Source organism: Myxocyprinus asiaticus, chromosome 4 (genome assembly GCF_019703515.2).
Source record: "Myxocyprinus asiaticus isolate MX2 ecotype Aquarium Trade chromosome 4, UBuf_Myxa_2, whole genome shotgun sequence".
NCBI lineage: Eukaryota > Metazoa > Chordata > Actinopteri > Cypriniformes > Catostomidae > Myxocyprinus > Myxocyprinus asiaticus.
The window spans coordinates 9,350,878-9,367,989 of record NC_059347.1 but is presented as its reverse complement, the minus strand read 5'-3'; the positions used below and the strand labels follow the sequence as shown (position 1 = coordinate 9,367,989).

General features: G+C 36.3%; 1 protein-coding gene across 5 annotated transcripts in view; it reads left to right on the top strand.

Moving 5' to 3' along the window:
• The first annotated feature begins 392 nt into the window (after window positions 1-392).
• LOC127437116 (terminal uridylyltransferase 7-like) overlaps window positions 393-17,112 on the top strand; it is a 37,895-nt gene continuing 21,175 nt past the window's right edge. Inside the window, exons 1-15 of one of the 5 annotated variants that reach the window (XM_051691845.1) lie at window positions 489-823; window positions 949-1,084; window positions 1,810-2,137; window positions 2,225-2,355; window positions 4,999-5,109; window positions 9,778-9,955; window positions 10,039-10,127; window positions 10,969-11,020; window positions 11,259-11,328; window positions 11,493-11,619; window positions 13,826-13,945; window positions 14,502-14,624; window positions 14,791-14,968; window positions 15,072-15,424; window positions 16,494-16,742. In XM_051691845.1, the coding sequence (XP_051547805.1) occupies window positions 1,822-2,137; window positions 2,225-2,355; window positions 4,999-5,109; window positions 9,778-9,955; window positions 10,039-10,127; window positions 10,969-11,020; window positions 11,259-11,328; window positions 11,493-11,619; window positions 13,826-13,945; window positions 14,502-14,624; window positions 14,791-14,968; window positions 15,072-15,424; window positions 16,494-16,742 (2,097 nt within the window). In that variant the 5' untranslated portion in view covers window positions 489-823; window positions 949-1,084; window positions 1,810-1,821. The other 4 variants (XM_051691819.1, XM_051691837.1, XM_051691827.1 and 1 more) reach the window with 4 other exon arrangements.

Below are 17,112 nucleotides of genomic sequence, written 5' to 3'. Positions count from 1 at the left end.
ACAATGGTATTACTATCTGATATCATCACTGTACCATAGTATCACCACAGTTTTGTAAGGGTGGACAAGATGGCCGGGTATGAGGGCTGAGGGGTGCATGGCACCCCTGGGATTTGCCTAAAGCCTGATGATCCCGCCCTGACTGACGTGAAAACGATCAACGTTTGCCCCTAAACATACAAGATAGCAGCTTAGTAGGTGAAAATTAAAGTTAATTTTGGGAGTAAATAAAATTAGATGTGTAAATAAGATCATGTGTGTGGAAAGTGCTTTATTGTGAAGCACTGATTTTTAGATGACGATCAGGAAATTACTTTTATTTTGACACGATGAAAGAACCGGTAGTAGAAAAGACTTGCCAGTTACATCAGAGCCCTCTTATGTCATTGAAATGCTGCCGAGGAGACGAGTCTGGTTTTTTAATGGATATCTATGGTGGAGATGCTTCGGAGTGCTAAATAAACTGCTTTTGTGAGGAAACAGCTGAACACTTAATGAATTAATCGCCTGTCCGCGAATCTTCAACATGTTTTACACTAATAAATCCTTTTGGAACGAACTGTGTGGAGTTTACTACGATTAAATTGCTGGTTTAGAAGAGAATACACGGACAGTTTTGAGACTGGTAGTTGTCAGTTTACGGCTCTCCCGATTTATTTGTATGGTATCCGCAAACGGTGATTTACTGTCGTAACACGCTAGTTGACCGTTACACTCTCTCCTATGATAGAACCGCGGATGTTGTTATAACAGTATATAGAACATCTCTTAGAGTTACGCAGCATTTGAGAAAGCAACAGTGATTGTAATATCAATTTTCAGGGTAAGCTATTAAAAAAGTTCGATTTTTAAATTCATACTTCATTTATGCGTTGGTAAGGACTTAATGCACATTTGTTTACCTTTTTATTTTAAATGATTTTGTTTAAATATGAAATGATTTGACAGAAGTGTAACGGCCGGCGGAATTCAGGATAAGGCTGGTGAATATTGAACAAACACCTGCATGTATGTTCGCTGGGAAGCTTGCGGGAATCAAAGATGATCTCATTTGTAAAGCAAGATTAACATTTATTAATAGTCGGTGAGTGCAGCCTTTCCTCATTATTAAACAGACTGTTCTTATATCTTCTGTTAGTTTGACTCAAACATGACACCCCTTCCGGGACTTCTCATGAGTTGCTCTTTGTCCTCGGCAGTTAAATTGTTACAAAGAAACTCTACTCATTTATTATTTTACTATTTGATGATGCATTCAGACGATACATGTGCGAAGCCAAGCTAAAAGTTAGGAATAAAGCACATTTGGACAAAATCTGACCAGTTGTATCTTAAAATTCGACCTAAAATGTTTTTGTTTATGCATGTGTGCCAGGGGCGTAGAATACGCGGGGGATGAGGGGGACATGCCCCCTCACTTTCAATAAAACCACCCGCAATTTTTCACAGGGAAAATGTGTTTACGCTGTAATGTCTAAATGTGTACATGCAAAAGTTAAAATTCACTGGTCAATCTTGTAATTAATTCAATAAAACATTTTAATCGATTGAGAGCCTTAAAAATATATCTTGTATATTTATGTTCATCTTGCATTAATCGTTCTGTCCCCCTCACTTTTGAAATGATTGCTACGCCCCTGCCTGTGAGCCACTGCTTTAGACAGTTTATAAAACATTTGAATTTAGTGATCATAATGGGAATGTTTGGGTTATCACTGAATTCAACTGGGACCTGTAAAAAAAAAAAGGTTTATTTGTTCTTCTTTGTTTGATTCTCTGTGTTATCTCATTCTTCCTCCATCATTCCAGACAGCAAAGAAAATGAGTGACAAGGGAAACAGGAAGTTCTCTCCTCGATACAGAAGACAGGAGGCAGCGGATGAAGCGGAGAGCTGGAGGAGCCCGCCAGGACGAGAGAATGTGAGATATGAGCACAGTTACAGTCCTAGGACCAACATTAGAGCCTGTGACAGTGACGGGAACAGAAGAGCCAAAGCCTCATTGTCATATGGCTCTCCTGAAGGAAAAGCGTTCGGACAGAGTCCATCTCACACTGACCGAATCCAGAGGGGCTCACCTGCTGACCGCAAGAACTGGAGACAGCCACCACGAGATGGACAGAAACAAGACATGCTTGGTAAAACAAATAGATGAAATATGACCATGTGATGAGGTCATGATATTAAAAATGTGACTAAAATCTGTCTGTCTGTCTGTCTATCAGATAGCATGCAGAGATGGAGGGAGAGAAACAGAATCGTGTCAATTGAAAGGTGCCTCACGAGACGGGATCTTTTAGAGCTCTGTTTGGAAGTAGATAGCAGTGATTGCAACAGTGCTGTTCAAAACAAAGAGGTTAGTTCGTTATGGACCAACCGGTTAAACATTTTAAAACGTTAACTGGGCAAAATGCAAAAAAATTAATGCCGTGCTTAAAGGACTATTCTGGGTTTGATACAGTTTAAGCTCATTCGACAACGTTTGTGGCCTAATGTTAATTACCACAATAAATTATTTCGATTCTTTAAAAAAAAAAAAAAAAACAGTGAAGCACTTACAATGGAAGTGAATGGGGGCCAATCCATTAAATGTTAAAATAATCACTGTTTCAAAAGTATAGCCAAAAGAAGTAAACAATATGTGTGTTAACATGATTTTAGTGTGATAAAATCGCTAACTAACCTTTTCTGTGTAAAATTATATCCAATTTTTCAACTTTGTTGCCATGACAACTGATCAACCATAAAAAAGGACAATTTAAACAACTTTACAGCTCAAATAATACACCAGTTTTAACAGAAGAATTAATGTAAGTGTTTTAATTAAATTATAAGCTTCACATTTCTGCCATTAAACTCTGCAACAATTGGCCCCCATTCACTTCCATTGTAAGTGCATCACTGTAACCAATTTTTGCTTTTTATAAAGAAAAGGAGGGACGAGTCGAAATTATTTGTTGTGGTAATCAACATTATACCACAAACGCCTGTCGATTGAGCTTAACTTGTATTGAACCCGGAACATTCCTTTAATTGTATTCTAAAACTAATGTTATTGTATGTTACCCTTGGTATATTATTGTAAATTAAAGGTACTGTGGAGGTACAATGTTACAGTGATAGCATGATACTTTGATATATGTACTTGATACATAATGTATGCATAATGGTCCTGCTGTGTGACAGATGGACTCTCAAAGTACAAATATTCCATGTGGTCTCTCAATTGAGATGGGGTCATAATGCATAAGAATGATAAAATAATTAGAAAAAATGCTGTTTAAAATAGTTTGAGTATAGCAGGTCACACCAGCGCACACATTTTCCCTAAAATATATCATGCCAACTGCCCATATACCATTGTTCGATATTATTACTTTATTCAGATAACATTGGTCATGGGGCTTCAAGGTGCTTCAAAGAATACCTTGGTACATGTTCATAAATCATGGTATCGCTGTGGTGCATTTTTTTCAATTGTGCACCATAGAATACATCCTTCCCATTCTTTGCCTAGTCATTATGTCAGTAAGGGGCTGTTCACACAGACTTGTTCTCGTGACTTGTTCTCATGTTCAAAAACAGCTAGAGAGAGAGCACAAAGGCATGGAACAGAGTGCAGGATGAAGAGATGTGTTTTTAGAAGTTGGAAGTATTTTTAACTTGACGTGCAACACTAGTGCTACAAGATGCGAGGCAGCGGGCAAAGATGTCTGTCTAAAGCATGTGTGTACATACACCAGCAGTTTAAAATTAGTGCTGATGGAACACGTCCTGTGTGTACAGCCCCTTGCTTTTCTGTGTTCCAGTTTGTTGACAATGAATAATAATCATACATACTTTACAAGTCAAAAGTTTTGGTTTTCTCTTTTAGGCTGAAGAATCCTGCTTAAATGCTTAGAATATAAACTGTGGCTGCATATGAAGTTCTTTTAAAAACTATAATTGTAAATTAAAATAAAAGTGAAAGGGATGATTTGGACCATATAATGTAGGAAAAGTATATGTATAATTTCCAGATAGGGTTGTCACGATAGCAGAATTTTCAGTAGTTGATACCAGTAAAATTTCACGATTCTCGATGCAAATTTCAATACCAAAAAACCAACACAAATACATTTTAATGTGCTATTGAAAACACTCATTTAGCATATTTAAGAAAGTTTAATGTATCTACATAAATTTTAAATGAAAACAATTGAGTTTCTCAATTAAGTGAACAATGCTTTTAATCAAAGTGCTTCTGTAAAGATCCTTACAGCATAGTCTAAAACACTTCATTGGTCATATTTTTGTCAAATAAAGTGCTGCACAGCAGAGCATCATATTATGAATGAAAACATTAATAAAAACTATTCAGTACAATAGCACTCTTGCTTGTGAGATATTGCTTTCATATGATTAGTATTATTCTTACAGTAAAAAGTACTGTACAGTAGTTATATATTTCTGTCGCAATTTCTTAAATTCTCACGCCGAGTTTTTATTTTGAACCGAACTTTAATTCTGACTTGAATGCTTTTCCGTTCTGTGTTTTTGATGGAAGTTTCACACCTCTGGTTAAGACGTTGGTTAGATGGCACAGTGCGATTTAATAATATAAATAGATAGTCTGCAGGCGCTGCACACTTCACAGTAAATGTGCACTCTGTCATCTACTACAACAAGCACAGCGCGATGCTTATAAAATGTGTTTGATCCTTCTGTTTTCAGCTTAAAAGCGGCCTCATACATTCACATGTGTGCTGAAGCACACCGCACATGCACACTGTATTTATTTTATTTGAATTGGCAGTTTAATAATCACATGGTTTAATAGTCACACTAGAACATATCACTATATTCATTTGATTAATTGTCCATTTCAGTGTAAAAGGAGTAAGGGCGCGCACTCATATGCGTGTGAGCATTTGAAAGCAGCCTTTTTCAGTCAGTAGTGTAAAATGATTACCATATTTGATTTCAAGATTTTCAAGCTGTTTTTATGTGTTTTGAATAGAAGTCAAGCATCAGTCTCGAGTATAAGTGTGACAAATGTAAAGTGTGCTTTGAAGACCTCTCACCAGCTGTCAGCCACATCAGAGAAAGATCCCACAGAAGGAAAGCCAAGGTGAGGAAGCAATCATTTATAAAATTGAGACCAAAATTATGTTAAAAGTCTGTTGCTCTCTAGTGACTGTGGTTGAAACCTAAAATTGCATGCAACTTGCGGAAGAACACTTTATGTGAGTTGTGTCTCAGCTCTGCTCTTCTGCACGGATTAATCTCATGCTTTGAGGAGTCAAAGATATTTACCTGTTATGTTATTAATTTAAACATTAATAACCGAAATATTAATTGCTTTGAGGAAGATAAACAACACTCTTATTTGCACTTATTTAGCGCTTTCTGACACTACTCTCAAAGCGCTTTTACATAGAGAACAGGGGACTCTCCTTTTACCAGTACATTTCAATATGATTATTCAAGTGATTTATCTACTGTTAATGTCTGTATTGTACTAGGGCTGGGTGATATGCAAGAAATACATTCACAATATTTTAATAAAAAAATATTGCAATATCAAATTAAATCATCAACACTCCTGCCCCAACTGCAGAGGGATCTGTGGTTAATTTTGCTTTATTGAGTTTGCTTTAAAAATCTAATTAATTTATTAAAACACACACACAAAAAAAAAAAACTTAAACCAAAGATATTTCTCAATTAAAATTGCACTTCAAACAAAATGAAAAAGCAATTAAAATAACGAAGTGGTCAATTTTGTATATAACCTCTTTCCCCATCGGCCACATTAGCCATCATGCAAGTATCCGTCTACGACAACAGGTTGAAAATTACTAATACTAATTAAGATCTAAAGACGATTATGAATGTAAAATAATAATAATAATAATGCTAATAATAATAATAAAAATATAAATAAACCATTACCTCTAGAAAGTTCAACGCAACCCACGTAATTTCTACTTTCATAACCCGGCCGCAACAGTTTGTTACTTCCCTTCGTCTGTGCATATACAAATAGAAAACACTAGTTTTCCCATTAGATGTAAGTCTAATAAATTCCCTTGTATTCCCCAATTAATGCTGCCTAATAATTTCTACTGCATGTGTTCTTATCGAATTTGTGTTGGTAATGCTTTTTGTTTATGCAGTTAATGCTGCATAAAGAAAATGAAATAGAGCAATGCTTTAGGTTCAAGGTAAACGTGTTTTTGTATTATTTTATGAATAAATCACTTTCATCTTTGTTTCTTAAATACAAAGATTTATATATATATATATATATATATATATATATATATATATATATATATATATAAGTGAACCTGCAGAGTTGTGTTCACAATGCAGGTTAAGCACAAACTGCTCTTTGGAAATAAAGCGAACTAAACTAAGAGCACCTCCTGAGATGATCTTAGGTCATTTTCAGCATTCTCATAGATGACACAATTTTTGAAAACTGTTTTCAGATGACTGGAAAAGAAAAGAAAAGAGTGAAAACTTTTTACATGCACGTGTTCCACGAGACACACTAGCACCTCTGAACAAACATTGAATCAGACACGTGCATTGACAGCTTTATTCGTCTGTTCTTCTTAATTGAATCAAGTGTGTTTCTTCAAGCGCAGAACCACACATTGTAGTGACCACGAGGAGGTTAACCCATGTGACTCTGCCCTCCCTAGCAACCGGGTCAATTTGGTTGCTTAGGAGACCTGGATACAAACTCGCGACTCCAGGGGTAGTAGTCAGCATCTATACTCGCTGAGCTACCCAGGCTCCCGAATAATGTCTCTTTTAATATCTTTTCTATTCTCTACAGTCAGTTGTTGATCAAAAACGTTAAAAATAAACATTTAATTCTATTCATACATAGCACAGATGAGGTAAAGCCATTAGAGTCTCTCTCATAAACATGGGCTCATTTACACACACTCTTTACAGAAATGCCGGTTTTGTTAAAGAGACAGTACCGGTTTTTGATATGAATCAATATTGAATCGAATCGAGAGCTTGTGAATCGGAATTGAACGGGGAAATCTGTATCAATACCCAGCCCTAACACTTTATATCATCGCCACAATATATATCGTCATATTGCCCAGCCCTAATAGCAAGTCAACAACTTCACCAAACAGTTAACAGATAAACAACCTTCCAGACTGCAGCGATGTTGTCTTGAACTGTGCGACTGACAGAACGGCGTAGCTTCCCCAGCTGGAACACGCAACAACCGGTACTTCATTTCTGTGAAGTGCACCAAATCCGACCTGATAGCTCAAACTACTAATCATTTTTGTAGGCTTACCGTGGTGAATCGGGGTAAGGTAAGGACATTGTTTTGAACACTGCTTTTCATGTCCTCGATCAATAATGACATTTTGTTCATTTTTAACCAAAAAATCCTCCGTAGCTGCAGCTTTAAATCTGTTGATTAAAGTTCAAGATCAGTGTTTCCCAACCAGGCGTATGCAAACCCCAGGGAGCCAGGGCTCTATAGTGTGACCATTATTTTCTTTAATGTATTTTCTTGTGCAAAGAGGTCAGTGTTTATCACTTTTTATGATGACAATACTGCCATACAAAGGCTGTAAATACACTGCACACCAACAAAACAGTTACTTGATTTGAGTGTGGATTTTGTAGTTACTACAATTTTCTCAAAACCTGGTTATAGTTGAGGAAGACCTTTCTGTCACAGGGCAACTTACAGTCTTAAGCCCGGTGCACACTGTACAATTCTGGCCACGATTCTGCCGTCTGAGACAAATTTTGGGAATCCTAAAGGATTTCTGTCATCGTAGGGCAAAATCGGCAATCTTACATCGTTCAGTGTGACATGTTCATCGACGGCCGATTAATAGCCTTTGCGATTATCTTCAGCCTCTGACGAAGATCTGGCAGTGTCAGAAATTTAGCATCGCGGCTATATAGTGTGACTGCTATTACGACGGGCAGATGAGAAAGTCCGCTCCTCTCTTGCACCGCTCGTATATGAATTTTCGGCATTTTGCGTGGCCGATAGGTTACTAATCTAAAAGAGGAGAAAGACGTACTATAACCCACCTTTTTTTTTTTCCCCTATGTGAATGCAGAACTTTGTCATTTTTCGTGCCACAAATCTTTTTATTTCCACAATGAATATTTGCTTGTGGTATATAATTATTACTGTAGGCTACCTCCCTCACTCACGATCATTCTCAACATCTGTTATTTTCTGTATTTGTGATAGGCCTTATTATAGGCCTATTTGACAAAATCCATCTTTCTTGTAAATGTTAGCCTATGCTCGTGATGGAGTGGTATTGGAGCAATGGAAATGCTGATTTCCTGACTTTCAGGGAAAAAAATGCTCCTCCGAGGCAGGCAAATCTCACCGTTTCGCTTCTATTCCGCAACGCTCCTGTAACACGAGTCGCGTTCGCTGATTGGGACCACAGTCGGCTACGATGTGTATCGTACAGTCTGACATAATGTTGCACAGTGTGACATGGCGATATCAGTGCATTCATATCGTACAGTCTGACAAGCATCAATCGTAAAGGACTGTAAAAATCCTACAGTGTATAACAGGCTTTAGAACCCCAATTTTGGTCAAAATGTGAAGTTAATGTGTTTTGCCTTTGCGCAGCAGAATAATCAATAAGAAAAAAATGAAGATATATCAGGAATCATTTTGAAATCGGATCGTGACTCCCAGAATCGGATCGAATCGTGAGGTGCCTAAAGATTCCCGACCCTAGATTGAAGCTCATGAAGTGCTGTATAGTACAATCAGACTCCCAAATGCATCTACACTGCGCAATAGTTCCATTTCACACTGCGATTGGCTGCTTTTCATCCCTTCAGTCAACCAAGTAAGCTCGAAAATGTTGTGTGAGATGTTTTAGTCAGCTTGAATGAAATGAAAAGCATCAAATTTTACTTTAAAAGTTAAAAGTTTACAAAGCCTGTCTAACTGAAATTGTTGTACATTGTGTGACAGGAACATTAATTGTGTTCAGCAGTGCAGATGCCAATTTAGAGTTCTTAAATACATTTAAGAGGACCACACTTCAAAGACTGAACATTGTGTTTTTGTATATTTTATGTTCTCAAGGTGAAACAGGTTAACATGAGATGCTGTTGTTTTTTGCAGATAGCCTGTCAAATTAACTGAAAATATTAAATTTGTTTTATATGAATTTAAACTACTTTGTCATGACTCACATTGTGTTTCTGAATTTTGTCATAATTGATGAGCTCAGTTTTCTCATGCATTTTTGTGCATGTTATATTGTGACACATTAACGTTACCATCTCTAAAAAAAAAAACTGGACTACAACTGTGCTCCTAAATATTTGACTGTGCTCCTAAAAATGTAAGTATAGAGCCCTGCAGGGAGCTCTTGGAAAGATTTTGCTCTTGCTCTGGGAAACCTGTAAAACAGAAATTGACCAATATTAAGGCTGTCAAAGATTTTAATTGCTTATAAAACTGAATGACTAATAGACTAAAACACCAACAAATCGTGATTAATCTCAAGATTGTTTTTCCCCTTTATTTTTGTCCTTTTATTTTTACACATTTTACACGTCGTTGTGGGAGATGATGCGAAATGATATCCAGTAATGTGTTAAAGTAGCACATTTCTGGTTTGTGTTGATGAAGAGGTACTTGAGTCTTATTGAGGGGCTGTGAGGGTATGCAAGACAAAATTGTTAGGAAAATGTTACTTGCCGCAGACTGCTCTGCTAGTTTTCATTGTTTAAATATGTCCTCCCTATACAGGAACTGCAGAAGTTGACTCTGCTGTTGAATATACCACCTCCTGGAAAAGCACAATGTAATTCAATCAGTTCCGCTATAGAGAGTGTCATCACCAAATATAGTTTCAATGATCAGGATTTGAAACAACGGCAGAGTATTCTTACTCTCATTGAGCAAGTCCTTCGACCCGTCCTACCGGGTATGTAGCAGCATAGTAGTAAATGTAAAACGTCTTGAATGCTTGATTCAGTGGTTCCTCAACAGGTTTTATTTCTCCCGCAGAATGCCAGTTCAGGTTATATGGATCATCTTGCACCAAGTTTGGTTTCAAGGATTCAGATGTAAACATTGATGTGAAGTTTCCGTCCCATGTGAGTAGAGAGTGCTTATAGAATATCTGTGTATCTATTTCGATAGATCCAAGTATGTTTGTATATATAAATATCTTCAGACTTAGTGATTTTTACATACTTGCATGTACAAATTTACATTTAGAACAGCAATTATAAGGCAGAAGTGTTTGGCAGATTGTGGGTGTATGAATCAATCCTCTGTGCAATTGATACTTTTAATGATTGTTTCTGTATTTTGGACCGAATTGTGCCTGTTTTGAAGAAAAACATGGGTTCAAGTGTTTTGATTTTACTTAATTATAATTACTCTCATCATATTTCCCCAATTACTAAAATTGATATAGAGATTATTGGGATGGTACATATAAAATTCTGAGTTAATTTCCTTTTTATTTATTATATAAAAAAAATATTTTACCATTTTCTCCACTTATTAAAACACCAGCCAAATACTGCATTTACTGTTCAAGCAAGACTGTACAGTGCCATAATAACTAGACAAAACTAGCTATTAAACTCCAGCTATTACAGGCATCACATAATGAAGTATATCAGTTATTGAGGCTCATATCACTGGAGTTTGACTGCTATTGGCTCTAACTTGTGATGCACAGCCAATTGTCTTTGGCATTTGGGCAACAGTATCTCAGTTTGTTGTGTGTAAATGTAGATAACACAAACTACTTCAAGTACATTTCATAGTAGCTGTTAATTTGGTTCCTTTCCCAAACCTCAAAAGGTTCAAACATTTTTGTCGTGTTTGATGCGAAGTTAAAGTTTTGAATGCACATTATCATTTGCTTTGCTACTGAGTTTTGGTGTTTTTTTTTAAAAAAAAGGGAAACAAATCTCTCAACAGTTGCAGCACCCAGACGTTCTCCTCCTAGCTCAAGAGCATCTCTCTAAAAGTGGTAAGTTGCTATTCGTTTTTTATTTTTTATTTATTTAGATTTTTTTTTTTTTTAAGTAATTCAAAAATGTAATGTTCTAAAAAATAATAATTTAGAATTTTTAAAACCGTTAAAGTTGTAAAAAAAAATAAAAAAATTACGTCTTTTTTTAAAGGATTTTTAATAATAATTGTTTGATTTATCACAATAGAAGGGAAGCGTTCGTCTTTACTAGTCTTAACTAGTTGTATTTCCACAGCTCTTTTTGTCAGTGTGGAGGGAGACTTTCATAAGAGGATGCCGGTTGTTGTTTGCAAAGAGAAATCAAGGTGTGTGTTTCCTCTCCTATTACTCATTTCATATCCATTCATATCCTTCAATTCATAAGCTATCCATTTAGCATAGCTTTATTATATTTACAAGCCTTTTTATATGATTATACACGCTCATATGTCAATTTAAACTTTGTTGCTGTATTTTTTGTTCTCCAAAGTGGTCTGATATGTAGAGTCAGTGCAGGCAATGAAAGTGCTTGCCTGACAACAGCATATCTGACTGAGATGGCGAGTCAGGAACCACTGCTCATCCCTCTGACCGTGTGCTTCAGATACTGGGCCAAGGTAACACTCATTTGTACTAGAGGTATACCGATAGTGGATTTTGCCGGTACTGATAACAAAGGTGGTGGAAAAGGCCAATAGCCGATAGATTTTAAAATTGATTTATACAATATTAAAATATTTTCTTTATCTTTCCTTACTATGATGGGCACAGACACAGAGATTAAAAGAGTCCAAAATGAATAAAATCCCAGATGCATTTTATTGTGCATCCAAACACAATAAATACACTTACTTATTTTGGGACTCTTATTTTAAAATGATGCAGACTTGGATCAGATATTATGCTCTAAATTGAAGTATTTACCAAATTATTATTATTATTATTATTATTTTTATGGCCTATATATTCACCAGAATTAGGAATTTATATAAATAGTGATATATACACACACACACACAGCTCTGGAAAAAAAGACCACTGCAAAATTATAAGTTTCTCTGGATTTACTATTTATAGGAATGTGTTTGAGTAAAATGAACATTTTTGTTTTATTCTATAAAGAACTGACAACATTTCTCCCAAATTCCAAATACAAATATTGTCATTTACAGCATTTATTTGCAGAAAATGACAACTTGTCAAAAAAAAAGAAAAAAAGATGCAGTGTTCTCAGACCTCAAATAATGCAAAGAAAACAAGTTCATATTCATTTTTAAACAACACAATAACTTAACTTAGGAAGAGGTCAGAAATCAGTATTTGGTGGAATAACCCTGATTTTCAATCACAGCTTTCATGCATCTTGGCATGCTCTCTACCAGTCTTTCACAGTGCTGTTGGGTGACTTTATGCCACTCCTGCTGCAAAAAATTCAAGCAGCTCGTCTTTGTTTGATGGCTTGTGACCATCCATCTTCCTCTTGATCATATTCCAGAGGTTTTCAATGGGGTTCAGGTCTGGAGATTGGGCTGGCCATGACAGGGTCTTGATCTGGTGGTCCTCCATCCACACCTTGATTGATCAAGACCCTTGATGATCTAATCAAAATAACAAAATATACATTGAAGTGGAAGAAACAAGGAGGAATAATAAAAAAAACTGTCTGCAAGTATCGGTGTCGATTTTTGCAGATAACCGATAGTTCCAAAAAGCAATTATCGCACGATTAATTGGTAAATACGATATAACAGTCTACCTCTAACTTGTACAGCGCCATATGTATTATTATACATTATGTACTGTAGGTTTAAAAAAAAAAAAAAAAAAGTAGGTCTTCGGGCTGCAGAAATGTCTGGATGTATGCTACTAATAGCACATCAAATGGAAGACCACCTGTGTTAAATGATATAGACTATTTCTCTTGTCATGCAAATGTTCATGCTTAGGGATAGTTATCTCATCATTTACTCACCCTCATGCCATCCCTGATGTGTATGACTTTCTTTCTTCTGCTGAACACAAATTAAGATTTTTAGAAGAATATCTCAGCTCTGTACGTCCACACAATGCAAGTGAATGGTGACCAAAACTTTGAAGCTCCAAAAAGCATAAAAAGGCAGCATAAAATTAATCCAGTGGTTTAATCAATCAGTCAAAGTCTTCTGAAGCGATCCAGTCGGTTTTGGGTTAAACAGAGCAAAATATAACTCCTTTTCCCTGTAAATTTTGCCATTGCAGTTTCTAGACGCGATCATGATTTCAAGCTTAATTACACTTCCTAGTGCTTCACACATGCGCAGAGTGCTAGGAAGTGTAATCAAGCTTGAAATCATGATCGCCAAGGAGACTGGTGTTGTCAAGATTTATAGTGGAAAAGGAGTTATATTTTGGTCTGTTCTCACCCAAAACCGATTGGATTGATTCAGAAGACATGGATTAAACCATTGGATTAGTTTTATGCTGCCTTTTTGTGCTATTTGGAACTTCATAGGTTTGGTCACCATTCACTTGCATTGTATGGGCCTACAGAGCTGAGATATTCTTCTAAAAATCTTCATTTGTGTTCAGCAGAAGAAAGAAAGTCATACACATCTGGGATGTCATGAGGGTGAGTAAATGATGAGAGAATTATTTTTGGGTGAACTATCCCTTTAAAATAGCAACTCAGTGTTGTCTGAGAGATGATGTTTCTTTGTTAAAACAACGATGAATGGGTTAAATAGGCAACATTTTATCTTATCATAAAACTCTGTAAAATCTTTAAAGGGTGTGTTTATTTGTATATCTTAAAAATATGTGATATGTTTGTTGTTTATGAATCAGATTTGTGATGTGGATCAGATTGAAGAAGGTGGACTTCCATCCTATTGCTTTGCCCTCATGGTCATCAGCTTCCTTCAACGACGCAAGGAACCAATCTTACCTTCATACCTCGAGTCTGTGGTGTGTCAGTCTATTTTAATGCATAAAATGAAAAGTTTATAAGACCAACGTATAGTTGATGCAGCTAGAAGCCTTTGGACATGCAACATGGGATAATGTACAGTCAGTCGTTTATTATTGCAAAATAAACCCTGTGAGGAGTGATAATGACCAACTGATTATACAGTATATTATCCTTAACACATGGCTGCTTACCAAAGAAAAATATACATAGACAAGAAATATTGATTTAAGTTTAAATGATTTTATTATGTGAAATGAAAGTCAGAGTGGTGTGATACGGGAGACAATTAGCACAGATAAGTTGGAAATCATTAAATTATACTGGGTGTGGACATTATCGAGCAAAATGCCATGACTGACCAATCAGAATAAAGTATTTCAGAGAGTTGTGTAACAAACAACAATATGGCATTTAATCCACTCATGAGATACAATCTCAAACTAGAAGATTTAGAAGGATTAAGGATTCTCTAAAGAAAATGTTTTTGCATTGTGACAGTTTTTTGAATCTTTGATCTACAATGAGACCGACTGATGTTGTGTCTGATTTTAGGGTTTGCCCTTGAGTAAACTGAAGGGTTTCTCCTTAACTGGTGTTGAAAAGGGGCATGTGCTCTGGATGTTTGATCAAACCAACAATGATTCATCTTGTGAAAAAGTCATCAGGAAGGGAAAGGTTAGTATGTTCCTAGATAATTCTGTTTTGTGCATCGCAAGGCACACTGGTAAAGCAAATACACTGTGGCCAAGCCAAAAGAAAACAAAACTACTACAATAATTCAATTCAGTTCTTTACCAATTGGTTCATAGTTCTGATTTATTTGTTTTTATTTTTTCAATAGGTCCCGCTGGTTTTTAAAGACCACAGTCCTTCTGTTCCATTAGGGAAGCTTTGGGTTGAGTTATTACGATATTATTCACTGGAGTTTCGAATACCAGAGAAAGTCATTAGTGTGCGAACCAATGGCGACCTATGGCGTGATCTTAAAGACTGGCCTAGGAAACGGATTGCAGTAGAAGGTCTGTATCCATGACAATCCATGATACCATTGTTGAACTGTAGTTCCATTTTATATTGGTTCCTTATCAGCAAACAAATCAAGATTTGTTTTTTTCTTTTCAGATCCGTTTGCCGTCCAGAGGAACGTGGCTCGGACGTTGAATAGCCAGCTGATGTTTGATTACTTCTTGCATTGTCTCAAAACATCATATAAGTACTTTGCTTCTCCTGCTAAATCCCCTGCAGGCAAAACCAGTTCTAATAGGCGAACTGACAACACTGTACATATCAAGCAACAGTCTAAGAGTGACACAAATCATGTTGATTCAGCATTGAGAAGCACAAAAGTGGCCACTGAGGTTTCGGTCAGGAAACATGCAAGGTGCAGCCCAGATCATGCAGAACATCTGGAAGACTCGGACTGTATGATTGAGCTGGAACAGGATGATGAGGAAGAATGTGACACTGACACTGAGGTAAGCAATGGGCTTAAAGGAATATTCCATGTTCAGTGCAAGTTGAGCTCAATTGACAGCATTTGGGGCAAATGTTGATTACCACAAACATTTATTTTAACTTGCCCCTCCTTTTCTTTTAAAAAAAAGCAAAAATCGGTAACAGTGTGGCACTTACAATGGAAGTGAATGGGGCCAATCTATAAACATTAAAATACTCACTGTTTCAAAAGTATAGCCACAAGACGTAAACTGTATGCTTGTTAACGTGATTTTAGAGTGATAAAATCGCTTACTAACCTTTTCTATGTAAAGTTATATTCAACTTTACAACTTTGTTGTCATGACGATGTAACGACTGTAAGAAAGAAAAAAACCCGAGGATTTAAGTAACTTTACAGCTCAAATAATACACCAGTTTTAACAGAAGAATTAATGTTAGTGCTTTTATAAAATGATCAGCTTCAAACCTTCCAAAAATTGGCCTCATTCACTTTCATTGTAAGTGCCTCACTGTAACCTCGAGTTTTGCTCTTTCGAGAAAAGGACGGAAGAGTTGAAAATATTAACACTGTGCCACAAATACTGTCATTTGAGCTTAACTTGTAATGAACCCGGAATATTCCTTTAAAGGAAAAGTTTGCCTTAATATGAAAATCCTGCCATTATTTATTCACTAGAATACCGAAAAGGGAAAAAACTGTAAAAGCAGACTTTTAGCTTTTAATTTGTAATTTTGTTTTCCTTTCCTTTCTATTTTATTTTTAATTCATCCTTTCAATTTAGTTTAGTCAATTTAGTTGTTTTTTTTTTTTGTTTTGTGTTTTTGATTGCCATTGTCTAGTTTTTAAAATTTCTGATGGATAAAATCAAGTCCTGTCTTCCTTTTCCCGTTGAATCTCTTATATGTCACATTACAGAAGTAAAATTGGGTGCAAATGCTGTGACATGTTGACTCTAATGACATTTAGTTGTTTTCCATAAAATAATTAGAAAACAAAATTGCATTGCAAATGGGAAATACTGGAGATGCAGTTCTTGCATTCAGGTGCTCCCATCAGAAAAAAACAACAAGTTCTTGACTTTGTAGGCTGAAGACGAGGAAGAAGATGATGATGAAGATGACGACATAGAGCTTGATGAATCCGGGTGTGATCATTGGGGTGATGAGATCTTCCCCTTCGACCGGGAGATGAGTGATGTGATGGGCTCAGATTCAGACCCAGAGGAAAAGAAACCCCAGGCAGAGCTTCCCAAATCTCTATCACCTGTACAAACACAGTCAGACCCTGAAGGCTTTCAATATGTCTTCAACAAGCGAGTGTTGAGCGATGGCAAGGTAGGTGCAGCTAATAAATCAGATTGAGTTTAACTGTGCAATCTGGTCAGTCTCACCTATATAGCTGCCTAAAGATGAGGCCAGAATATTAATGTTTTGTGGTCCTGTTTGTTCAGATAATGTTTACCTTGTTTTAAGATAAATGATACCAAATATAAATGGATTTTGAATGTTGGGCCAACAGTTTCCAATGGGCGACACTGTTTTCTTCCTTAATTGGGTGCCTGACAGTTCACAAAGCCAAATCTTCCACTGAGCCGCATTCAAATGTCATTTTTTGTTTTTCGGAATCTTATTGGAAACTTGCTTAAATCTGTTAATTCCAAGGATTCACACCCAACATGAGTGAAAATCCAGCTCAGCAAAAACA